The 25812-nt window shown below is 42.6% G+C and overlaps 1 protein-coding gene across 1 annotated transcript in view; it reads left to right on the forward strand.

Moving 5' to 3' along the window:
• Positions 1-25812, forward strand: part of MAP3K15 (mitogen-activated protein kinase kinase kinase 15) — a 148707-nt gene that overhangs the window by 91262 nt on the left and 31633 nt on the right. The window contains 7 exon segments of the mRNA XM_033202075.1: positions 2338-2488; positions 4185-4292; positions 7640-7689; positions 10477-10572; positions 17380-17467; positions 19677-19810; positions 23182-23309. Of these exon segments, the coding sequence (XP_033057966.1) occupies positions 2338-2488; positions 4185-4292; positions 7640-7689; positions 10477-10572; positions 17380-17467; positions 19677-19810; positions 23182-23309 (755 nt within the window).

A 25812-nucleotide genomic window follows, 5' to 3' on the forward strand; every position in this document is an offset into this window, starting at 1 on the left:
GACAAGGACTGTGAATCATATCGTTAGCATAAACTATCTAGGATGGCCCAAGGTCCCAGATAAACAGAGACGCTTTTAGCTGGCAGTATATCCCAAGGGCTTAGAGGTGATCTCCCAGTAGCCAGTCCAGGGCCAGATCTTTCTTTTGAATGTGTAGAGTTTGGACAGCACAGGCCTGCTGAGTACCCAAGCAAGTCAGTTGGAGTCTAGCTGGCCTATCTTCCCAGGATAGCTCCAGCTTTTATCCTCAAAGAGCAAAATAATACTATGATGCTTTCAGCTGAAGCATTCTGTTTAGTACCAAAGAGGTTGTGACCAGCACTGCCTGGCCCCTGTGTTCCAAAAGTTCAATATGCCTGAAAAGAGCAAAGGTGTGGTCAGAGTCAAGATGTCATAACATCAAAATCTACCTAGTCAATTCTAATTTTTTAAAAAATAAAAGACAATGTTTGACTAGTGATTGCCAGGAGTAAGGGAGTGGGTGGGATGAGAGGGAAGTAGGCATGATGGTGGGAAGGCAACACGAAGGGTCCCTGTGGGGATGGAATTTCTCTGTCTTGCCTTGTATCAGTGACAACATCCTGGTTGTAGTATTTTACTATGGTTTTTGTAGGATGCTTCCCATTGGAGTAAACCTGGTCAAAGATATATGGGTTCTCTCTGTATTGTTTCTTAGCACTTCATGTAAATGTAAAATTACCTCAAAATAACATGTTTCATAAAAAGAAAATGAGTTTGAGATTTTGTCATTTTGTAATTGCTTTGAACTTTGAACTACAGCTGACCATTGAACAATGTGGGGTTAGGGCTCAGTTGAAAATTGACCAAGAACTGAACTACTAATAGCCTGCTGTCGACTGGAAGCCTTACCAATAACATAAACAATATTTTGTATTTTATATTTTGCAAAAAGTGCAGGATTTTTGCAACCGCTGACATAGCTGCAGTGACGGCTTCATGAATTTCCTTTTCTATTTTTGCAACGATTTTTAGGCTGGATTCATTTGTCTTGAAATGGCAGCAGCTGTAACTGCAGAACTCAATCTGCAGTACATATCAAGCAATTCAACTTTTTCTGGTAATGTCATGACTTCTCTCTGCTTCTTGGGAACGTTTCCAGTATCACTAGTGGCACTCTGTATGGGTCCCATGGTGTTACTCAAGGTTTATGGTATAGCACTAAAAACATGAAGAATGCACGAGAACCATGAGTGATCACTTTTTACTATGATCTGCAATTTACTGGAGAGATGAACTGCTCATGCAAAAATGATCAGTCTCACATGGTGGAGTGCAGTGGCGTGATCTCGGCTCACTGTAACCTCTGTCTTTCAGCTTCAAGCAGTCCTCCTGCCTTAGCCTCCCAAGTAGCTGGGACTATAGACCTATAGACGCCTGCCACTGCATCCAGCTAAATTTTGTATTTTTAGTAGAGACGGGATTTCACCATGTTGGCCTGGCTGGTCTTGAACTCCTGACCTCAGGTGATCTGCTCGCCTAGGCCTCCCAGAGTGCTGGGATTACAGGTGTAAGCCACCGCGCCTGGCCACATGGTGGAGTTTTAAGCAGATACTTACAACATGAGCTCACCACAATAGCAACAGGAGGTGGCTACAAAGTTCTTACAGTGGTGCAGTATGCACTACAGTGAATTTTATGCAGTCTTGGTTTAATACCGCATCTTTACATTTGTTTATATTTTTCTTGACTGGGAATGGTGCCACATACAGTCTGTAAGTGTTTGTGTGTGTAAGTTTTGGTACATTTTAACTTTTTATAAGAGATTTGTATATCTTTTGGGTAGTAAATGATAAAATAGACTAGTGTCTACATATATTTTATGCATCATGGCATACCTAGCTTTTTCTAATTTTTTGATATTTCTAGGCTGCACACTTCATCTGCAAAGTTTTCCAAATTGTCGCACATCTCCAGAACATTTTCCAGTGTATTTATTGGGAAAAAAAATCTGTGTATAAGTGGACCTCCACAGTTCATACTTGTGTTGTTCAAGAGTCAGCTGTGCTGCCCTTGTTATTTAAAACAGTTATCACATGCTTTCCAATCTCCCATTTTAGACAATAGGTACTAAAATTGAGGTTTAGCCCAATGTTGGTAAAAAGCCACATTGTGTTATTTTGTTGGATGGACTTTGCCTACTGCTTGGGTTTTCTTAATTAGTTTTGTGGCTGCTGAGCAGTCATTTATGAAGCACATTATCATGGCATAATATGAATTTAAGTGAATAAAAGCTTTTGGAAAGCTTCTTTTAAAGGGACTTGAATTGAATTCAATTTCTTTAGGAATCCAATATATTGCTGTTTGTGATTTTTCCAGGTACCTGCGATCATTAGTTCAGAACTTGTTACTAATTCGGCGCTTCAAGAAACCCATTATTGAACACTCACCCAGGCAAGAGCGGCTGAACTTCTGGTTAGATATAATTTTTGAGGCAACAAATGAAGTCACTAATGGACTCAGATTTCCGGTAAGATATGCTAAATCCATTTTTTTTTTTTTAAGATTAGGAAAAAAACTAGGGATTGGTGCTATTTAACTATTGAATACTCTGAACTGAAGAAAACCGTAGAGTAATTTTAAATGTTGGGATAAACATCAATCTTATGTGAAATCAGTAAGTGATAGATCAGCTCACTGATAGATAGTTGGCCATATGCTCTGTAGTAGTCATTCTCAATTGGAAGCAACTTTGTCCCCCTGAGGTACCTCTGGCAATGTCCAGAGACATTTTTGGTGGTCATGACTTGGGGAGAAGGTGATGCTACTGGCATCTGGTGGATAGAGACCAGGGATGCTGTTGAACATCCCATAATGCAAAGGACAGCCCTTTCCCATAAAGAATTATCCAGCCCAAAATGTCACTAGTGCCAAAGTGGACAAACTTTCCTCTAAATAATGTAGCACTACGAATGGAAACTTGGAATTCAGCATGGTTTCCTGTTAAGCCTTGGATTGCCTGTAAGGCCACTAATTAATATTTAAAATGTATCAAAAAGGCAAAATTGCTTTTAGCTTTTCATTGAGTTTTTGTTTTAATGTTATGACCATCTTAGAGTCATGAGTGAAATATGTGAATGTCTTGGAAATTGAACTTCAGATAATTGTGTTCCATATTTATGCTTTGAGAGTTTGTGAACAGCCCATTTCCAAGAATTTCATTAAGCATCTAATAAAAGATTATTTGAAATGATTGATAATTATTTTGTTGCTGGTTAATAATACATTTTAAAATCTTTTTTTAGTTATGAAATATTTCAAATCTACTGAAAGGTACAAAAAAAAATGGAGCAGACAACAGCGTAATCTTTAACCAGGTTTAGTGATCTTAAACATGTTGCTTTGTTTTGGAGATTTATTCCCTCTCTCCCTCCCCATCTCGCCCCTCCTCTTTCTCTTCCCCTCCTCTTTTTTTTTTTTTTTTTTTGTTGTTGTTGTTGTTTTTGTTTTTTGAGATGGAGTCTCGTGCAGTGGTGTGATGTCGGCTCACTGCAACCTCCACCTCCTGGGTTCAAGCGATTCTCCTGCCTCAGCCCCCTGAGCAGCTGGGATTACCGGTGCACACCACCACACTCATCTAATTTTTGTATTTTTAGTAGAGACGGGCTTCACCATGTTGGCCAGGCTGGTCTCGAACTCCTGACCTCAGGTGATCCGCCCACCTTGGCCTCCCAAAGTGCCCTCCTCTTTCTCTCCCCACTTTCTTCCTTTCGCTGCCTTCTTCCCTCCTTTTCCCCCTTTTCTCTTTTTTTCCCTCTCTCCTTTCTCCCCTCTCCTCCTTCTAGCTCCCTTTCTCCCCACCGTTTCTCCCCACTCTACTCCTCCTCACCCTCTTCTCCCTCTCTCTCTCCCTGCTCCTCCTCTCTCTTAACAAAATAACACCTTACTGATGGGCCATCACCTCCTTTTTTATCTCCTTGCATCTTCCCCCCCCCCACCTCCAAAGAGATGGCATTTCAATATGTTGCCCTTGAACTCCTGGGCTCAAGTGATCCTCCGACCTCAACCTCCCAAAGTGCTAGGATTACAGGCTTGAGCCACTGTGCCTGGCCCTCAGTGAGGATTTATTGAGTACGGACCTCCCCGCCTCCTCGCTGGGCAGGGTGCGCTGTGGTGCGCTGTGTTTCCTACCCGTGTACGTTAACAGGCATCTCTTCTTGTTTCAGGTTCTGGTGATAGAGCCAACCAAAGTGTACCAGCCTTCTTACGTTTCCATAAACAATGAAGCCGAGGAGAGAACAGTTTCTTTATGGCATGTCTCACCCACAGAAATGGTAAGGAGGAAAACTCACAAGCAATTTAATCAAAGATTAAATTTTCAAATAGGAAAGTCTAGATGGTAGTATTTGAAGGAATAGGCACCCGTGTTTAACTTCTGAATTTTGAGAATATATGAGAGAGTATGATCACAGATGAGAGAAAGCAGATTTTTCCATTGTGTGTGTGTGTACGCATATGTGTGTATGTGGGCATGTGGTGTGTGGGGGGAGGAATGTGTGTGTGTGTATGTGTGTTGTGTGTGTGTGTGTATAAAAACATTAATACAGGTTTGTTAGTTTTTTTTTATATAGTTAACCATAGGGAAGTGGGTAGAGGATACAGGCTGGTGTGTTGGTTCACATCTATAGTCCCAACACTTTGGGAGGCCAAGGCAGGTGGATTGCTTGAGCCCAGGAGTTCAAGACCAGCCTGGGCGACACAGCAAAACCCCATCTCTACAAAAGGTAAATTTAAAAACTAGCCAGTCATAGTGGTGAACATCTCCCAACTGCTTGGGAGGCTGAAGTGGGAGGATCGCTTGAACCTGGGAGGCCGAGGCCACAATGAGCTGTGATTGTACCACTGCACTCAAGCCTGGGCAACAGTGAGACCCTGTCTCTAGAAAAATAAAATAGTAATATATTTTTAGAAGCACTTAGACTGGCTTTCTTGATGAATCTCAACCATTACTGGATCCTGTGGCTTTCCAGATAAAACTCAGACTCTTTTACTAAGTGTTCAAGTCCCTCCGTATACAATCCTGCCCCCTCCCTTCCTCTTTCTCTCCAGCCCTCAATGCCAGTCAGGCTGTCTTCTTACCAGCCCCTGAACTGTCCCTGCTGGAGCTCCTGTCTACCCTTTTATTTCCATCCTTGTTCCTTTTGGGATTTCCTTCTTCCGATTATCCAAGTCCTAGCTTTTGCAAAGCCATCTTTAACCGCCCCTTCATTCCTTGCACGGAGTGTCTCTAGGCTACCAACTGCCTGTATCGTGCACAGAAGAACATCCTAAGAATGCCCATACATGACTTCTATATGTTTGTAGCTGTAGGAGCTACGGAATAGTTACCCACTCCTGAACAAATGCCTGTTGATTACGACATAAAATGTGGTGTTTACTTAACTAGTAAATGTTCCTCCCAAATCAAGTTCTCTAAAGCCATCCTGGAATAGACCTGCCATCGGGAAAGACTTTGGAAACTCATGTGGCTAAGCTTTCTGTATATGTGCAGTCTCCTGCAGGTGGCTGTGGGTCAGACAAAACTCTCTCGAGTCTGCCCTGGCTCCCATTTCTGTGTCTGAATCCAAAGGCAGACTCCTGCTGTCTGCCACTATCCTCTCTGCATGACTTTGGACTCATGTCTCCTCTGAAATACACTTAGCCTTTCTATGCAGTTGGATGTGATTTGCTGACTTTCGTATTCTCATACCCTCTTATGAGAAGCCTCCAGTGGCTTCCTGTCTCACGCAGAGTCAAAGCTGATGTCCTGAGAGTGGCCTAGAGGTCCTGCATGATTTACCCATGAGCTCTCCAACCTCTTCTTCCACTCCCATCCCGCTCACTCCACTGTAGCCATATTTGCCTGTTTGTTGGTCCCTGAATGTGCCAGGCACACCCCTGCCTCAGGGCCTTTGCACTTGCTGTTCCCTCTGCCTGGAAGTCTTCCCCCAGGCATCCGCGTGGCTTCCTCCTTCCCCTGCTTTAGCTTTCTGTTCAGAAGTCATCAGCGATGCCTACCCTGAACATCCTGTTGAATAACGTGACCCCCTGCCCTATCTGAATGCCCTTCCCTGCTTTGTCTGTCTTCATAACACTTTTCACCGCCCCCCATGCTATGATTTTACTATTTAATCTATTGTCCATCTCTCTTCACTCACATGTAAGGCCCATGGGGGCAGGAATTTTGTTGTTCTCTGCTGTGTCTTCAGTATTAGTACTTTGCCTAGCACATACATGGTAGGTGCTTGATCAACACGTATAACTAGAACTTCTCCCTTCGGGAACCATCTTCCCAGTCTGTTCCTGTTGTCATTGCTGTGCTCAGTCACGTGGTTCTCATACTTTTCTTCTCTGGGTGGCTTAGTTGGTCACTTGTGACATTCCTCAGGCCAACCAAATGGATTTTTTTTTTTTTTTTTTTTTTGAGACAGGATCTCACTCTGCCTAGGCTGGAGTGCAGTGGAGTGATTTTGGCTCACTGCAACCTCCACCTCCTGGGTTCAACTGATTCTCCCACCTCAGCCTCCTGAGTATCTGGGACTACAGGCGTGTGCCACCATGCCCAGCTCATTTTTGTATTTTTAGTAGAGACGGGGTTTCACCATGTTGGCCAGACTGGTCTCAAACTCCTGACCTCAAGTGACCACTCCCCCCCACCCGGCACCTTGGCCTCCCGGAGTGCTGGAATTACAGGTGTAAGCCACCACACCTGGCCCAAATGGATTTTCCTACTTAAAATTAGTTTCTGCAATTGGCGATGTATTGATGTTGTTGCCTATGGATTTTCCAAAACTGGAGTTTCAGATGTTCCTTCTCAGGCTTAGCTTTGTGCAAAGTGTAATGGTAGTGAAGGGAGGGGACCAAGTTAGTTTTTGTTTGTAAGTGCAACTTGGTGCTGCCTGAAATCCCAGTTAGTTTTTCTATTAGTCATGGTAGGCTAGCTTCTAAAACAAACAGCCTCTAAATCTCAATATCTTAACATGATAAAAGTTTATCTATGCCTCATATCACATCCAGGTTGCAGAGGGTGGCAGTTGGGGGGCATTCCATCTTGCACTGTATGGGGAAAGGAAATAGAGGGTTGCTGTGGAGTTTATGAGTCATGCCTGCAGGCGATGCACAGCATTCCTGCTCACATCCCATTGGTCAAAACTCCACTGTATAGCTCTCTAGCTGCAAGGGAGGCTGGGAAATGTAGTTCAGCTTTCTGTGCAGGGAGAAGAGGAAGACTGATGAGTGCTGAAAGGTATCTGCCACAGTCTTACCTCTCCCAGTGTTTTCGCAAGTCATTCAACGTAGGTGGGCTGTTCTCATGCTTGTTTTAGAGTTTGCCTACTATGTTGACAGAAGAGGAAAAGCCTCTCACTGTGTGTTTATTCTATGCTTATTATTTCTATCTGAAACTCAGATCATTTCAAATGTACATCATTTAAACTGGATGAGAGATACAAACGAATTTTTATAATACATAAGAAAATGTTTCTGGTGTTCCAAGTTATACAAGGTTTATTGCTCTAACCTGTAAAGAAAAATCACTACTGCAGGTAAAATAGCAGAAATGATTGACCATAGAATGAAACAAAAAAAAAACTTTTGCTTAAAAAAACTCAAACTATTGACTTCTGTCTTTGATAACTTGCAGAAACAAATGCACGAATGGAATTTTACAGCCTCTTCCATAAAGGGAATAAGGTAAGAACATAGGAGAAAATGGAGTTACTGTTTTAATGCAAATGATGATAATGTTTTATGCACTTTAATGTTTCCACTTACTCATAATATGGAATGTTGTTATTTTTAATGGAATCCAAAATGTACTCTCTTCTGTTTTGTTGTCCTGCCTGAGCTAGTTATTAATACTAGTGTACTCCTGGTAAGAACTTCTTGGATTGTTATAATAGAGTAGCTTTGCTCATACTCAGCAGACTAAACTCACTTGTGTCATTTTTTTTTTTTTAAAAGAAGTGATCTGTAGGAAGAGAAGATGTATCTTTTTTGAGCCAAAGATGTTCAAGTGCTCAGTGACTCTGAGAACTGAAGCCAGGAGATGACTAGTGGCGACACTTGGGTTGGGATCTTGTGGACAGAGTAATGGAGCCGGGAGATTTTTTTCAGGGAGGGCATGAGGTGGTGTATTCTGGGGAGAGGCGTAGTTCTTAGCATTTTGGATCAGGAGTGGTAACCATTTGGGCCTGAGCTGTGTGGCCTCACCCGAGCAGGGCTAAACATCTCAGCTGCACTTGTCACCCTGGCAGTTCATTCGAGGGTGAGACTGGCTCTGAAGTAGATGTGAGTTCTAATCTCTCTTTGCTGTGTGATGTTAGGAAAGTCACTCAGCTGCTCTAAGTCTCAGTTTCTTCACTATTTTCTTCAAATAAAGGGCTTGGACTAGAACATTCCTGTCTCTGATTCTGAGGCTACCTCAGCCACTGAATGAATCCCCAGTTTTTTCCAGACACAGTGTGATCCTGTCCTGGAAACATCAGTATTGAAATTAGAATACCGTTGATATCACTTAAAAGGAGGGAAATAATTTAAGTACAAAGTAGTGCGTTGGGGTGATACTGCCCAGGAAATACAAGGCAATTTGAAATACACTAAACAAAGCATACACAAAGCAGCAGAAAAGGGAATAAAATATGGTCTCTGTCCTCATCTGTACCTGACTCTGCAGCTCATCCAACAAGCAATATTCAGCTTGCCTGGACATAGCTAGTGACAGAAAATCTGCTAGTAGATGATTTTTTTTTTTTTTTTTTTTTTTTGAGACAGAGTCTTGCTCTGTCACCCAGGCTGGAGTACAGTGGCATGATCTCGGCTCACTGCAACCTCTGCCTCCCGGGTTCAAGCGATTCTCCTGCCTCAGCCTCCAGAGTAGCTGGGACTACAGGCGTGTGGCACGATGCCTGGCTGATTTTTGTATTTTTTTGTAGAGTCAGGGTTTTGCCATGTTAGGCTGATCTCGAACTCCTGACCTCAAGTGATCCACCCGCCTCAGCCTCCCAAAATGCTAGGATTACAGGTGTGAGCCCCTGTGCCTGGCAAAGATTTTCCAAAATGTATTACTTAGTAATTGTGTTAGAGGAAGTAGTCAAGGACCTTCTGTTTGTGCCTCCTCATAGAGATACCTCTAGGTGCCATTTCAGCCATCAGTGGGGATTTACAAAGGGCCTGAGGCTATCAGCCTCGCCCCACCCTCCCCGGGACTGATGTGACCTGAAGAGTATACTTTGAGCATTCCAGAGGCTCTCCAACTAACTGTGGTAGTTGCTTTACAGATTGATTTTTTCAAAACCTGCTCACTTATAATCTAGTTCTAATTCTTCTTTTTTTTTTTTTTTTTTTTTTTTGTTGTTGAGACGGAGTTTCGCTCTGTCGCCCAGGCTGGAGTGCAGTGGCCGGATCTCAGCTCACTGCAAGCTCCGCCTCCCGGTTTTACGCCATTCTCCTGCCTCAGCCTCCCGAATAGCTGGGACTACAGGCGCCCGCCACGTCGCCCGGCTAGTTTTCTGTATTTTTTAGTAGAGACGGGGTTTCACCGTGTTAGCCAGGGTGGTCTCGATCTCCTGACCTCGTGATCCGCCCGTCTCGGCCTCCCAAAGTGCTGGGATTACAGGCTTGAGCCACCGCGCCCGGTCAATCTAGTTCTAATTCTTCTTGAATCTCCCCTGTACTCTTGGTGTTCCAACCCAGTATTTGTCATGCAATCTATAACATAAAGAATGGTTTAGGACAGTTTGGACCTCAGGAAGAGATAACTTAGAAAGGATGAGATAAAGTGGCTTCAGTTTTTGAAGGGACAATTATAGAAGAGAATATAGTCTTCCTCTCCATAATACCTCCTGGCATGAAGGCCACTGCAGAGGCTTTGGCCCAGTGTGGGTGAAGAACTCTCTAACATACAATCTACTGCAGATTTCCTGTCACTGGCTATGTCCAGGCAAGCTGAATATTGCTTGTTGGATGAGCTATAGATTCAGGTACAGACACTGGGTGGAGATGGACCAGATAACAAACATTTAAAGACCTTTCTTGAGCTACAATGCCGTGTTTATTTCCATTTTCCTTGTGTGGTCACAAATACTGTGTCCTGATATTTTCTGAATCTAGAAATTCCCTTAATACCACAATAAATTATTTCACAAATACCTTGACTTTCTTTTTCGTGAGATTATAAGCCCCTTGAGGACAGAGAACCGTATTTTACTCCCTTTTCTGTTGCCCATATGCTTTGCTTAGCACTGAATTATATTAAGAGTAAGTTTATACTAAGGTCGATTGATAAATACAAACTCAAATATAAGCAAGATAAATGTCTCTGGTATTTAAATTTCATAGAGAAATAAAAGGCAGACTTGGGGGGTGTTTGTTAAAACATTAATGAATCTTTCAGAAATGATAAAATAGAAAAGATTGTCTCGCAGATTTAGAATGGATATCATAACTTATGTATAAACATTATGCTTTGAAATTTTACAGTCTATCAAAGTTTGATGAACGGTGTTGTTTTCTTTATGTCCATGATAATTCTGATGACTTTCAAATCTACTTTTCCACCGAAGAGCAGTGCAGTAGGTGAGTTACAGCCGATTCAGGTATTTGCAATCTAATTATGGCGAATCATTTTAAAGGGCCTTTGTTCTGAAAGATATTTACTTGCTATTACTGTCTTTCTTGAAATGTTAACTTACATCTCAAAAAAGCTCTAAAATTTTCCGTAATTCACATAGCAGGCAATTCAGCCATTTAAAATATACAACTTGGACAGGCGCAGTGGCTCACGCCTGTAATCTCAGCACTTTGGGAGGCTGAGGAGGGTGGATCACCTGAGGTTAGGAGTTGGAGACCAGATGACCAATATGGTGAAACCCTGTCTCTACTGAAAATACAAAATTAGCTGGGTGTGGTGGCTCATGCCTGTAATCCCAGCTGCTTGAGAGGCTGAGGCAGGAGAATCACTTGAACCTGGGAAGCAGAGGTTGCAGTGAGCCGAGATTGTGCCATTGCACCCCAGCCTGGGGAACGAGCGAAACTCCATTTAAAAAACTAAATAACATAACATTCAGCATTTTTTAGTATAGTCATAGTTTTCCAATCAACACCATAATCTAGTTTTAGAATATTTTCATCAACCCCACAAGAAACCCAGTATCCATAGAGTCACTCCTCATTCCCTCAACCTCGCCCCATCTTGGCCCCAGCCCTAGGCAACCATTAATCTCTGTGTCTCTATGGCTCTGTCGATTCTGGCCATTTCATATAAATGGAATCATACAGTATGTGGTCTCTTGTGACTGGCTTCTTTCACTTAGCATAATTTTCTTTAAGGTTTATCCATGTGTGACACGTATCATTACTTCATTTCTTTTTGTGGCTGAATGATACTCTTTTGTATGGCTATACCACCGTTTATCTGTCAGCCAATAGGCATTTGGGTTGTTTGTACTTTTTGACAATTATGAATTATACTTCCCTGAGCATCATGTGCAAGTATTTGTGAGGACATGTTTTTATTCTCTTGGAGTCAAATTGCTGAGGCTTATGGGAACTCTACATTTAACCTTTTGAGGAACTGCCAGACCATTTCCTCATTTTATATTCCCATTAGCAATGTACGCAGCTTCCAATTTCTCCACATCCTTGCCAACACTTGTTATTATCTGTCTTTTGAGTATCATAATCCTAGTGGATGTGAGGTGGAATCTCATTGTGGTTTTGATTTGCATTTTCCTGATGACTAATGATACTGAGCATCATTTCATGTGCTTATTGACCATTTATATACCTCTGGAGAAATGTCTATTCAAATTCTTTGCCCAATTAAAAAAATTAAACTTTTTATTTTTGAAAATATTTAGAGCCATAGGAAAGTTTCAAAAAACAATGCAAAGAATTTCCATATATGTTGTACACAGAATTTCTCAGGATTAACCCTTTACCACATTGGTTTTACATTTTCTCTCTGTGCATATGGTTATTCTTTCTGAACTGTTTAAAAGTAAGTTGTAGACATAATGCTCCATTACCTGTAAATACTTGAGTGTATTTTGTAAAAGCAAGGATACTCACTTACGTAATTACAGGACAGTTATCTAATGAGGAAATTAAGATATATAGTACTATAATCTACAACATTTATCCAAATATTACTTAGTGTCCCAATTATGTCTTTTATAGCAAAACAAAAGGTTTTTCTTTGGTCCACGTTCCAATCCAGGATCATATGTTGTGTTCAGTTGTCATGTCCACATAGTCTCCTTTCACCTGGAAGAGTTCATCATCAGTTTTGCTTTGTCTTTTTTGACTTAATACTTTCCAAGAGTACAGACAGTTTATTTTGGGTAGTCCTTTGACTTGGATTTGTTTATCGTTTCCTCACGAGTACACTCATGTTATGTATTTGGCAGGAATATCACAGAAATGATGTGTCCTTCTCAGTGCCTCATAACAAGGGACGCAATATCTGTGTGTCATTATTGGTGATGTTAACTTGGATCATCTGGTGAAAGTGGTGTTTGCCAGCTATTTCCAAACTTTGCCCACTTATAATTGGGTTATTTATCCTTTTATTATTGATTTTAAGAGTGATATATACATATATATAAAATATATTTTTTTCTCCATGCAAGTTCCTTATCAGATGTGATTTGCAAATGCTTTTCCCATCCTGTAAGTTGTCTTTTCACTCTCTTGATGATATTACTTGCAGCACAAAAGTTTTTAATTTGGACGAATACTACTTACCTATTTATTTCTTTTGTCATTTGTGCTTTTGGCTCTGTCTTAGAAGCTTTTCTAACCTGAGGTGTCCTATGGTTTTTATGTTTTCTTCCAAGAGTTTTATAGTTTTAGCTTTCATGTTTAGGTTTTTGACCCATTTTGAATTCATTTTTGGACATGGTGTAAGGTAGGGGTTCCAACTTTATTCTTTAACACGTGGATATGTGGTTGTCCCAGCACCATTTGTTGAATGGACTATTCTTTCCCTGATTTAATGGTCTTGGTACTCTTTTAGGAAATCAGTTGACCACAAATGTAGTTATTTCTGGACTCTCAATTCCATTCCATTGTTTTGTATGTCTGTTCTTAATGCAAGTGCCATGCTTTCTCTATTACTGTAGCTTTGTAGTAAGTTGTAAAATCAGGAAATGTGAGCCCTCCAACTTCGTTCTTGTTTTTCAAGATTGTTTTGGTTATTGTGGATGCTTGCATTCCATGTGAATATTAGGATCAGCTTATCAATTTCTGTAGAAAAAATGGCAGCTAGGACTTTGACAGGAAATACATTGGCTATCTAGATCAATTTGGAAAGCGTTGCCATATTAACCATCCTGGCTTCCAATCCATGAACACAGGATGGATTTGTATTTACTTAGGTTTTCTTGAATTTCTTCCAACAATATTTTTGTAGTTTCAGTGTACAAATTTTGTACTTCTTTTATTAAATGCATACCTAAGGATTTTATTATTTTGATACTGGAGTTGTTTTTTTTAATTTCACTTTTGGACTGTTCACTGATAATGTATAGAAATACACTTGATTTGTAAATGTTGATTTTATAACTTACAACCTTGCTGAACTCATGTATTAGTTCTAATGGGCTTTATTGAACTCCTTAGGGTTTTCTGTATTTAATATCATGTCATCTGCAGATACAGTTTTAGTTTTTCCTTTCCAACCTAGATGCCTTTATTTTCCTTGCCTAATATCCTAGCTAGACTCTCCATCACAATGTGGAATAGAAGTGGTGAGAGTGGACATCTTTATTTTGTTCCTGTTTTTAAGAAGAAAGAAGTTAGTCTTTCATCGTTAAGTATGATGTTAGCAGCAGATTTTTTGTAGATAACCTTTATCAGATTGAGGAAGTTCCCTTTATTCATAGTTTATTTGTATCATGTAATTTGAGAAAATCTTAATTCATTGTGTCTCAGACAACCATTGTCACAACATATTTAAAGATTAGGCTAGGCCGGGTGCGGTGGCTGATGCCTGTAATCCTAGTACTTTGGGAGGCTGAGGAAGGAGGATTGCTTGAGTGGGCAGTTCGAGACCAGCCTGGGCAACATGGTGAAACCCCATCTCTGCAAAAAGTACCAAAAAAAAAAAAAAAAAAAAATTAGCTCAGCATGGTGACACACACCTGTAATCCCAGCTACTCAGGAGGCAGAAGTGGGAGGATCACCTGAGCCTGGGAGGTTGAGGCTGCGGTGAGCAGTGATCAAGCCACTGCACTCCAGCATGGGCGACAGAGCAAGACCCTGTCAAAAAAAAAAAAAAAAATAGAATAAATAGCAGACTAGGGAATCATTGGGTCATAACCTTCAATTTACAGTAGAAAAAATGCTGCCAGATATAAATTGGTGTAAAAGTAATTGCAGTTTTTGCCATTAAAAACCTAATATTAAGCAGAACATCCTTTTGCTACTACAGAATGTGCTCTTTTGATCCTCATTCAGTACTCAGTGCCTTTTTTGCAATACATTTTAATTTTTTTATTGATGTATAACATACAAACAAGTAAAGTTTGTAATGTGCACTGAAGTGTTCAGCTTGATAAATTTTAATATGTATCTGCATTCTTGTACCCGCCTCCCAGATCGGCACCCCAGAATTGCTTTGTGCCCCTTCACAGTCATTAAACTCCCTCCTGTGTTAACTATTTTGATTTTTACCACCAACGGTTAGTTTCACCTGTTCTTGACCTACAAATAAACAGAATCATGTAGTTTGTACCCTTGTTTCTCACCTCTTTCCCTTAAAATAATATTCCTAGCTGGGCACGGTGGCCCACACCTGTAATCCCAGCACTTGGGGAGGCCAAGGCAGGAGGATCGCTTGATCCCAGGAGTTCAAGACCAGCCTGGGCAACATAGAGAGACCCTCATCTCTACAAAAAATAAAAAAAATTAGCTGGGCGTGGTGGTGTGCGCCTCTAGTCCCAGCTAGTTAGGAGGATGAGGTGGGACGATTGCTTGAGCCTGTGGGGTCGAGACTGCAGTGAACCATGATCACATCACCGCACTCCAGGCTAGGTGACAGAGTGATACCCCATCTCAAAAACAAAAAACAGAATGAGATCCAACTGTGAAGTTTGTATCAGTTCATTATTTCTCTGTGTAGCATTCCATTGTGTTCCAATTTATCTGTTCTTCTATTAATGAAGACTTGGATTGTTTCTGTTTGGGGGCTATTACGAAGAAAATGACTATGAACCTTCTCATATATGCCTTTTGATGAACATATATGTTGATTTCTATGGAGTATATGCCTAGGAGTGGATTACTGGATTATAGAGTAGGTTTATCTTCAGCTTTGGTTGTGATACTGCCAAGAGTTTTCCAAAGTGGTCGTGTCAATTTACACTCCCACTAGCAATGTATGAGAGTCCCAATGGTTCCGTATTCTTAAGAACAGTTGATATCGGTCAGGTGCGGTGGCTCAAGCCTGTAATCCCAGCACTTTGGGAGGCCAAGACGGGCGGATCACGAGGTCAGGAGATCGAGACCATCCTGGCTAACACGGTGAAACCCCGTCTCTACTGAAAAATACAAAAAACTAGCCGGGCGAGGTGGCGGGCGCCTGTAGTCCCAGCTACTTGGGAGGCTGAGGCAGGAGAATGGCGTAAACCCGGGAGGCGGAGCTTGCAGTGAGCTGAGATCCGGCCACTGTACTCCAGCCTGGGCAACAGAGCAAGACTCCGTCTCAAAAAAAAAGAAAAAAGAACAGTTGATATCATCTTTTATTTTATTCTATTGAGACAGAGTCTTGCTCTGTTGCCCAGCTGGAGTGCAGTGGTGCAGTCTTGGCTCACTGCAACCTCTGCCTCCTGGGCTCAAGCAGTCTTCCTGTCTCAGCCTCCCGAGTAGCTGGGACTACAGGTGTGTGCCACCACGCCTGGCTAATGAAAAAAAAAAAAAATTGTGGAAACAGGGTTTCGGCCACGTTGCCCAAGTTGGTCTCGAACTCCTGGGCTCAAGAGATCTTCCCGCTTTAGTCTCCCAAGGTGCTGAGATTACAGGCGTGAGCTGCCACACCCAGCTGATACCGTCTTTTAAATCTTAGTTCTTCTGTGAGTGCATACCATATATCTCTTAAGAAGCCTGACTATTGGGTTTCCCAGCTTTCAAAGATTAGAAGAAGAGAAGGTGAGATGGGTTAGTTAGAAAAAAGAGCATTTTAATGGTTTATGGAAATTATCCTGAAATGTACAGTATTCCTCCTTGACATCTTAAGATAGAATTGTAAGTAAAAATGTTCTAATGAGTCAAGATGACTTGTATCCAAATAAACAACTACACAAGTCTAGGAAGTGGCCCATGTGGCCCAGCAGAATTTGTGAGAAAGATTTATGGGTCAATATTAAGCTTCTTCTGTGTCAACAGAATAATGTGGCCACCTTACACGTTTCCTCCTCACCATTCCCCTTATACAACACCCTATATCTTACTGAGAACTAGATTGTCTATACTTTGAGAGGTGATGGTCCCGCTATCCTTAGCATTGATTAGATCCCCTCTGAACACTGGTCTTGAGGCTAGACTTCAAGAATAATACAGGAGGCTGGATATGGTGGCTCATGCCTCCCAACACGTTGGGAGGCTGAGGTGGGAGGACCATTTGAGTCCAGGAGTTCGAGACCAACCGAGGCAACATAATGAGACCCCGTGTACAAAAAATACAAAAATTAGCCAGGCTTGTTGATGGGTGCCTGTAGTCTCAGCTGCTTGAGAGGCTGAGGTGGGAGGATTGCTTGAGTTCAGGAGGCTGAGGCTGCAGTGAGCCACGATCACATCGCTGTACTCCAGCCTGGGTGACAGAGTGAGACCCTGTCTTTAAAAAAAATAAATAAATAATAGCACAGGGACGTCACCTGAAGAATTACCTGCTAGTTGAGTAACTTGCAAGTCCTGGGGAAAACAGTGATGGGACAGAAAGGAAAGACTTATAGGGACATGGTAAAATTATGTGCATTTCTAATGGGGTGTTATGTAGAAAAGTGGTTAATTGTAAGCAAACTATGGATGGAACCCACATAAAAGAAGTCTTTGGTTCGATAAAAGGGAAACATTTCTCATTAAGATCTTCCAAGAATGAGCTGTTTTGGGGAGGTAATGAGTTCTCTGTTGCTGGAGGTGCTCAAGCATCAATTGGCCAACCAGTTGGTGGAGATACTGTATACAGGGGATTCAGGTATCACATTGGTAGTTGCCCTAGATTTGATAACCACTAAAGTACCATGTCAAATCAAGGACAGGATCGATTGTTCCATGACTTGTAAAAGTTTGGTTTATATTTAAGTACAGTTTAATAAAGCTAAGTTAAAAACAAGGAACGAGAGCAATTCTGAATTGGCAACGTATTTGTGACATTTGCTGTTCTAGATTTTTCTCTTTGGTCAAAGAGATGATAACCAATACAGCAGGCAGTACAGTGGAGCTGGAGGGAGAGACCGATGGAGACACCTTGGAGGTGAGTCGTGGATGACCTAGAATATGGAAAACATTATTGATTGTGTGTTTGATGCTTCAAGAAAATGTCCCATCTTTCTGTAAAAGTCCTCTGTTGAGTATGTTTTATGAACCTGCCAGTCATCACTGCATGGCTCCCAGAGATCATGTTTAATGTATCTCTGTAGAAGAATCTCATTACTTTGGGATTCTCTCAGAATGCTTAAGAAAAATATGGCCATGGACTAGACTAAAATTTCCTTTTGTGTACAACCTATGAAAGTTTTCTCTAAGCTAGTTAGTCATGCTTATGAGACTACAAGAGAATTAGTTGGCCAGCTGGAAGCAGACTTTTTTATTTATGCTTAAAATGACTTCAGTTATAGCTGTGTGCATGTAGTATATTAAATACAACTTTAAAATCATTTTTAAAAGTAGGCTCATCATAAGCTCTTTTGGACAGCACAGATACAGTACACAGTTACTAAATCATTGTACATGTGTTTAAATCTTGCACAGTTATTCAGATTTGCCACTCAGGTTCTTCCAGTGATTACAATTTAATGAGATTTTCTGTACTCTCAGGTCAGACTGAAAGGAATTCCTTAAGGTTTCTTTCAGAAAATATCAAAAGGATTCATTTTAATAATTGAGTTAACTTCTAGAATTCTTAGGTCAGGACCAGAGTTTGTTGTAGAAATGAACTGAGCAGTGGTGCTTTGAGGGCAGCAGGTATGGGAAACAGAGGCAGGTGTGAGGTAAAAGTGTTCTGTGGAGCAGGCTGATGGCTAGTTACATCAGACACTGATGGAGATCCTTTAGTAATCTTTTTTTTGGAGACAGAGTCTCACTCTGTCGCCCAGGCTGGAGTGGAGTGTAGTGGCGTGATCTTGCCTCACTGCAACCTCCGCCTCCTGGGTTCAAGCGATTCTCCTACCTCGGCCTCCCATGTAGCTGGGACTACAGGCATGTGCTGCCATGCCTGGCTAATTTTTGTATTTTATTTATTTATTTAGAGATAGAGTCTTGCTTTATTGCCCAGGCTGGAGTACAGTAGCGTGATCTTGGCTCACTGCAACCTCCCCCTCCCAGATTCAAGCAGTTTTCCTGCCTCAACCTCCTGAGTAGCTGGGACCATAGGCACATGCCACCACGCCTGGCTAACTTTTTGTATTTTTAGTAGAAACGGGGTTTCACCATGTTGGCTGGGCTGGCCTCGAACTCCTGACCTCAGATGATCTACTCGCCTCCGCCTCCCAAATTGCTGGGATTACAGGCGTGAACCACCATGCCTGGCCTAATTTTTGTATTTTTAGTAGAGATGGGGTTTCGCCATGGTGGCCAGGCTGGTCTTGAACCCCCGACCTCGGGTGTTCCTCCTGCCTTTGCCTCCCAAAGTGTTAGGATTACAGGCATGAGCCACCGTGTCCGGCCAACCCTTTAGTAATCTTAATTGTCTTGAGCATCCCTAGAAGTAGATGGGAAAGGGCACCCACATACCCCCCAGCTATTCCGTGTATAAGTTGCACTTCTGTAAGTAGACGCAGTGGATCATGCCTAATAACAGAAAGAATTGATTGCTGCCTCTCTGCTTTAAATAAGTGTTGCTCAGCCTACAGTCACATTTGTTTTATTCATCGAGAAGAATCAAATGCATCTGTATGACAGCTGTTGATGGGAAGATGGGGGAACAAAATAGTAATGCTAATTGTAAATCAAGTTTTTGTACTAGGTGTTTATACTACTAATCCATATGCCTGAAAGAGTGGGGAAGCCCCAGCGTATTTACTTTTTGTATTAAGATCATGTTAATTATATTGACCTTCACTTCCTTTCTGGGCTGTTGAAAGATATCTGTTTCCTGACAAGTTGATAAGGGATTATGCAGGAAGACACCTAGTCGGGGTATTCAACATGCTTAGAAGTAAGTTTTAAATTGCAGCATTAAAATGGGGAGGAATTTCCAAAAGGTGAGCCAGTTATGTGCGAACCATATTTTTAATTTTCTTGGATTCCATTTCATAAAGTCATACTATCAACACGTGAACAATGGGGAATTCTACCCCTTTCAAGTCATTTAATGAAAAGGGCCTAAGCTAAGACTGTGACTTGCCTGGCACTCAAATAATGTTATTTATATTTTTTTAGTTGCTAGACAACTCTGGGGCCCTTAGAGGGCTTCTCCGCTACAAGTTGTATGCTTTTTTGTCCTTTTGTTTTTCCTTCTTCAGTATGAGTATGACCATGATGCAAATGGTGAGAGAGTTGTCTTGGGGAAAGGCACGTATGGGATTGTGTATGCTGGCCGAGATCTGAGCAATCAAGTGCGAATAGCCATCAAAGAAATCCCGGAGAGAGATAGCAGGCAAGTCCAGGCGGGCCTTCCACATTTCGGGTGCCATCTCCACACCCCAGATCCCATACCCACCGCTGATGGTGTGGAGGAGTTAAGGACGAAAGCATTATGTTGTCACAAAACCTGTCATTCTCTTGCAATAGGGATGATCTGCCTTTTTGTTTTTTGAAATGAAGTCTCACTCTCTTGCCCAGGCTGGAGTGCAGTGGCATGATCTTGGCTCACTGCAACCTCCGCCTCCCAGGTTCAAGCGATTCTTGTGGCTCAGCCTATAGCTGGGATTACACCACACCCAGCTGATTTTTTTTTTTTTTTTTTTTGTATTTTTAGTAGAGACAGGATTTCATCATGTTGGTCAGGTTGGTCTCAAACTCCTGACCTCAAGTGATCTGCCCACCTTGGCCTATCAAAGTGCTGGGATTACAGGCGTGAGCCACCGCGCCCGGCGTGATCTGCTTTTGTTTTGTGTATTACAGATTGAGAAAACGGAAGAACTTCACTTCAGAGGCATGTGGATTGCAGAGGATCATATTTTAAAAGAAAACGTTTGTTGTTTTTCACCTGTCAGCTAGGTCTAAAGTTTTACATTTTTTGCGTGGTTGTTTGCAAGTATATATACATTTTTGAGATGAAGTCTCACTCTGTCACTCAGGCAGGAGCGCAGTGGCAGATCTCGGCTCACTGCAGTCTCCGCCTCCTGGGCTCAAGTGATCTTCCCACCTCAGCTGCCTGAGGAGCTGGGACTACAGACACACGTCACCATGCCTGTCTAATTTTTGAGTGCAAGTATAATTTTTAAATGTGACCGGGTTATTTTAAATTCACACTGTAGCAGTTGAAAATGGCTATGATTTGTTCAGATGCATCATTGCGGAAAATTACACGTAGTTAAAAAGAATCAGATTTTTGCAGTACAGAATTTTTTTTTTTTTTTTTTTTTTTTTGAGACGGAGTCTCGCTCTGTCACCCAGGCTGGAGTGCAATGGCCGGATCTCAGCTCACTGCAACTCCGCCCCCTGAGTTTACACCATTGTCCTGCCTCAGCCTCCCAAGTAGCTGGGACTACAGGCGCCCGCCACCTCGCCCGGCTAGTTTTTTTGTATTTTTTAGTAGAGACGGGGTTTCACCGTATTAGCCAGGATGGTCTCGATCTCCTGACCTCGTGATCCGCCCGTCTCGGCCTCCCAAAGTGCTGGGATTACAGGCTTGAGCCACCGCGCCCGGCCCAGAATTTTTTTTAACATCCTACCCTTCACCCTCACCCATGGATTTTGGACTGTTTTTCTACCATTATTACTACTTATTCATTTCTTTGACTTTTTTTAGTTTGAAGAAATGTTTGTTTCTAGCCAGGCATTGTGGCTCAAGCCTGTAATCCCAGCACTTTGGGAGGCTGAGGCGGGTAGATCACTTGAGGTCAAGAGTTCGAGACCAGCCTGGGCAACATGGTGAAACCCCATCTCGATTAAAAATACAGAACTTAGGTGGGTGGGCATGGTGGCGCATGCTTGTAGTCCCAGCTACTCGGGAGGCTGAGGCACGAGAATCGCTTGAACCCGGGAGGCAGAGGCTGCAGTGAGCCGAGATTGTGCCACTGTACTCCAGCCTGAGTGACAGAGTGAGACCCTGTCTCAAAAAAAAAAAAAAAAAAAGTTTCTTTTAAATGTATACCCCCACAGAATGCAAAATGAGCATTGCAGTGTTGACTGCCAGTGTTTCTGTAGAGAAGCTACATACACAGTTGGAATTAATCATCCCAGGGTCCACAGGGGTGCCAGACCACAGCTGTAGGTTGCCTTCAGTGCCGAGTGCTGACGAATATGTGTAAATACCCTTTTATCTGGGTGATTGCTGATATATTGGGGATGAGTTGCAAGGGATTTCTGCCAGCTCTAAGACCTTTCATTCATCCATTCATCTATTTGTTGATTTTCAGTGGGATAGCATGTTATGATACATGAATTATGAGACAGGACCTGAAATGAACTATTTCCATTTCTTCATTTCACCAATAAGAAAATCAAGACTGAGGAAGATTAAATGACTTTCCCAAGGATGTTTAGAAACCAGACTAGGATCCGAGTCTCTTGAGTTCCTCATCCAGCATCCAATCTCTTTTCTCATGATGGATAAGGTGTTGCAGTTGTACATATTCGGGGAAAATGCTGGCATGTCCCATCTCCTTCATTTGGTAGCAATAGCTGTTCTAGGTTTTTGTTGCTGATCAGTAGTTCCTGGGATTATAAGAGCCAGAAGAGACCTTTTAGAGACTGTTTTGTTCAACTCCCTAAATTTATAGGCTGAACTTACGATGATTGGTACCTTCTCTGTGTCAGACTCTGGGCTGGCACTGGGGACTGAAGGTGACTAGGATAGTGTCCTTTTCCCAGGATGGTGCTGGTTTGGTGGGAAATGCAGATGCTTTTCCTGTGAGTGAAAGTGCCAAGTGCCGTGACAGAGGAGTACACAGAGTGTTTTTAGAACACAGAAGAGGAATGAATTACTCTCCTTAGTGAGTTGTGGCAAGTTTGAAAAAATAGATAAACTTTGAGCTGGACTTTGAGGGATGAGTAAGAATTTGTTTAGTGGAAAAGGAGACCTATGCTGATAGAAAAACAGAGCTGTTCAAACACACAGTATATTCAGAGAACAACAGATTGTCTGATATGACTTGAACGTAGGATACAGGGCGGTGAAATGCTCTTGAAATGAGGCCAAAAAAAATTTTTTAAAGCCTTAGCCTGAACTGATCTTTGAAAGTCCTTGTATATAACATTAAATAGCCTGGTCTTTATGTGGAATTTATGTGGGGAAGGGGTGCGGTAAAGTGTATGTTTTAAGAAGAGGTAGTATAATGGCTAAGGGTGGGGAATGGATTAAGAAGGCCAGAGGCCAGGGCTGGGTGGCCCATTAGGTGGCTGCTGTTGTGGTCTGGGGTGACTCTGTAGAATAAGACAACAGGGCAGCTGAGGACAGAACCTTCCAGAGCACCACCCTTCATGGAAGGCAGAGGATGACCACTCTTCATGGGAGGCAGAGGAAGAGGGGCTGTTGAGAGAGGTAAGGAAGGGTTGGTAGGTTCAGGCCCTAACAATAACAGTGATAACAATAGCAGTCATTCATTGAATACTCACCACATACCAGCTATTCCACTAAGTGCTTAAGGAAATGGACATGCCTTGGCTCCTGGCAGCCCTGCATGGCTGTAGGCTTATCCTCTATTGTACAGATGAGAAGTTGAGTCATCTCATGGAAGCCAGAGGAGAGCAAGTTTCCAGAAAGAAGGGATGGGCAGCAGTGGGGCAGGTCCTGTTGAGGTGAGATGTGGGTCTAGAGTCCCTGGGATTTGGCAGGTGACCCTGGCTCTGTTTTCCCAATAGGTATTCCCAGCCACTGCACGAGGAGATAGCCCTGCACAAGTACCTTAAGCACCGCAATATCGTTCAGTACCTGGGCTCTGTTTCAGAGAACGGCTACATTAAGATATTTATGGAGCAGGTGCCTGGAGGTGAGTAGTCGCTGTCTTCTGGTCTCACATTCTGAAAATCACTACAACATTGATGTCATTTGTTGTCCTGCCATTTACAAAATGACAGACCCCTAAGCCAGGCCTGTAGGGCGCCTGTAGTCCCAGTTACTTGGGAGGCCGAGGTGGGAAGATCACTTGAGCCCATGAGGTCAAGGCTGCAGTGAGCCATGATGACAGCACTGCACTCCAGCGTGGCGACAGAGCAAAAGCCCATCGCTCTTAAAAAAAAAAAAAAAAAAGCAACAGACCTTTTAGATGTTGGAAAGTTGGATACTTTCCAAATGTCATATAAGCAGTCTGTTTCTGGTTTGTTGATGCAGTTTGTTCAACCCACAAATATTCATTGACTGTCCACTGAGAAAACATAGTCTTTGGCCTTGAGGCCTTCACAGTCTAGGAGTTTAAAGATGGGTTTGGACAAGGGTGCAAAAGAGGGAACATAGGTGTTAAAGTGACAATGCAAAATAGCATTTTGATAATGAACTCAAGCGCCAGTGTTTTATCCACAAAAATCCCTGAATTCAAGGATAGGGCACAGGAGGGGAGTTCCTGGGATCTGGAGCCAGACCATCTAGTTTGAATCAGTTCCTTCATCCATAAGCTGTGTGACTTTAGGCAAATTGTTTTACCTCTCTGTGCCCCCAGTTTTCTGATTGAATAAATGAACTGTAAAATTGGAGTAATAATGACTCTGATAATTGGATTAATAATTATTGGAATAACAATAACGCTGTCTCAGTGGGCTGCTGGGTGGATTCTGTCTGGCAGAGAACAAGAGCTCAGTAAGTGCTCATTGAAATAATAAAATGAATCAAACTCTTTAATAAAATAATAGTTATCTGAATACAGATGTTGAAACCTCAGTTAGAAATCTTCATTCATTCACTCAACCAACAGTTATTAAGAGTCTACTATTACAGGAAGAGTCTTAAATGTATTTATTAAGAGCCAGGCAGTCAGCCAGGCACAGTGGCTCACGCCTGTAATTCCAGCACTTTGGGAGGCCAAGGCGGATGGATCACTTGGGGCAAGGAGTTCAAGACCAGCCTGGCCAACATGGAGAAACCCCCTCTCTACTAAAATACAAAAAATTAGCCAGGTGTGGTGGCGTGTGCCTGTAGTCCCAGCTACTCCAGAGGCTGAGGCACGAGAATCGCTTGAACCCAGGAGGCTGAGGTTGCGGTTAGCCAATATCATACCACTGCACTCCATCCTGGGTGACACAGTGAGACTCTGTCTCCAGAAATAACAGAAAGAGCCAGGCAGTGGGCTAGATTTTCAGGGTTATGTTAGGATAAATGAAGTAGTTTCTTTTCCCTTTAAGTTGGTCATAGTCTATCAGAAAACTCATCCATTGCTGCTTTTTTCTTTTTTCTTTTTTGAGATGAAGTCTCTCTGTCTGTTGCCCAGGCTGGAATGCAGCGGTACGATCTTGGCTCACTGACTGCAGCCTCTGCCTCCCGGGTTCAAGCAATTCTCCCTGCCTCAGCCTCTCAAGTAGCTGGGATTACAAGTGCGTGCCACCACGCCTGGCTAATTTTTGTATTTTTAGTAGAAATGGGGTTTTGCCATGTTGACCAGGCTGGTCTTGAACTGACCTCAGGTAATCTGCCCACCTTGGCCTCCCAAAGTGCTGGGATTACAGGCGTGAGGCACTGCGCCCAACCCATTACTCTTCACATTAGTTGATAACCCCATCCCAGGTCTTAGGTTTAAGGGTATCAACAGAATTAGAGACAGATGTGTTCATCCCCTTTTACAGATGGGGAGACCAAGGTAGATCAAAGTCCCATAACACTGTGTGAGTGGGAAGCTGAGACCGGCTGATGTCTGAGGGCCCGTTCCTGCCAGTGAACAGGACGTCCTGCAGCTCACATGATGTCCTTCGAGACGTGGTCACAGCGTCCTGAAGGGAGCTTTTCTTTTGGCCCAAATGTTCAGTGTTTAATAGTGTTAATTGGGGGAAGTGGTTGTTGATCAAGACAGTCCTGCCCTGTGACCTGCCACTGTGGCTTTCTCGCATTGAGGACAGAGACCCAACTTCTTCCAGTCCTACTCCTTGTCACCTTAAAGGGCCCCTCACTCTGGACCTGTCCACTTCTGATTACAGGAAAGGTATAAAACGTGGCTTTGACCCAAGCAGAATGGCTGAGACAAACCTGCCGTAAACAAGTGTCATGGGACCTGAGTTATCTACGCCAGCAGGCCATGTCTCTCAAGTTGAGAGAGAATTATTTTGCTCTCCTCCTAACTTCGTGCAGCTGAACAGAGCTAAGCCCACAATTGGCCCCACTGAATTTCAGGGGGCACAAGGGGTTTGTGTTCACCCTCCGCCTCTGGTCAGGTTCATGTGCTGCTTCGCTTCCAGTCCGTTCCCTGGCTGTAGCTATAGTGGGGAGGAAACATGTTGCATTTGGCCCAGATCCAATGGTGTTGGTGTAAGCACTTAGGTTAGAAACCTCACCTCACTTTATTTCCCTGA

This window comes from Trachypithecus francoisi, unplaced genomic scaffold (assembly GCF_009764315.1).
Source record: "Trachypithecus francoisi isolate TF-2019V2 unplaced genomic scaffold, Tfra_2.0 Lachesis_group6, whole genome shotgun sequence".
In the NCBI taxonomy this organism is placed as follows: domain Eukaryota; kingdom Metazoa; phylum Chordata; class Mammalia; order Primates; family Cercopithecidae; genus Trachypithecus; species Trachypithecus francoisi.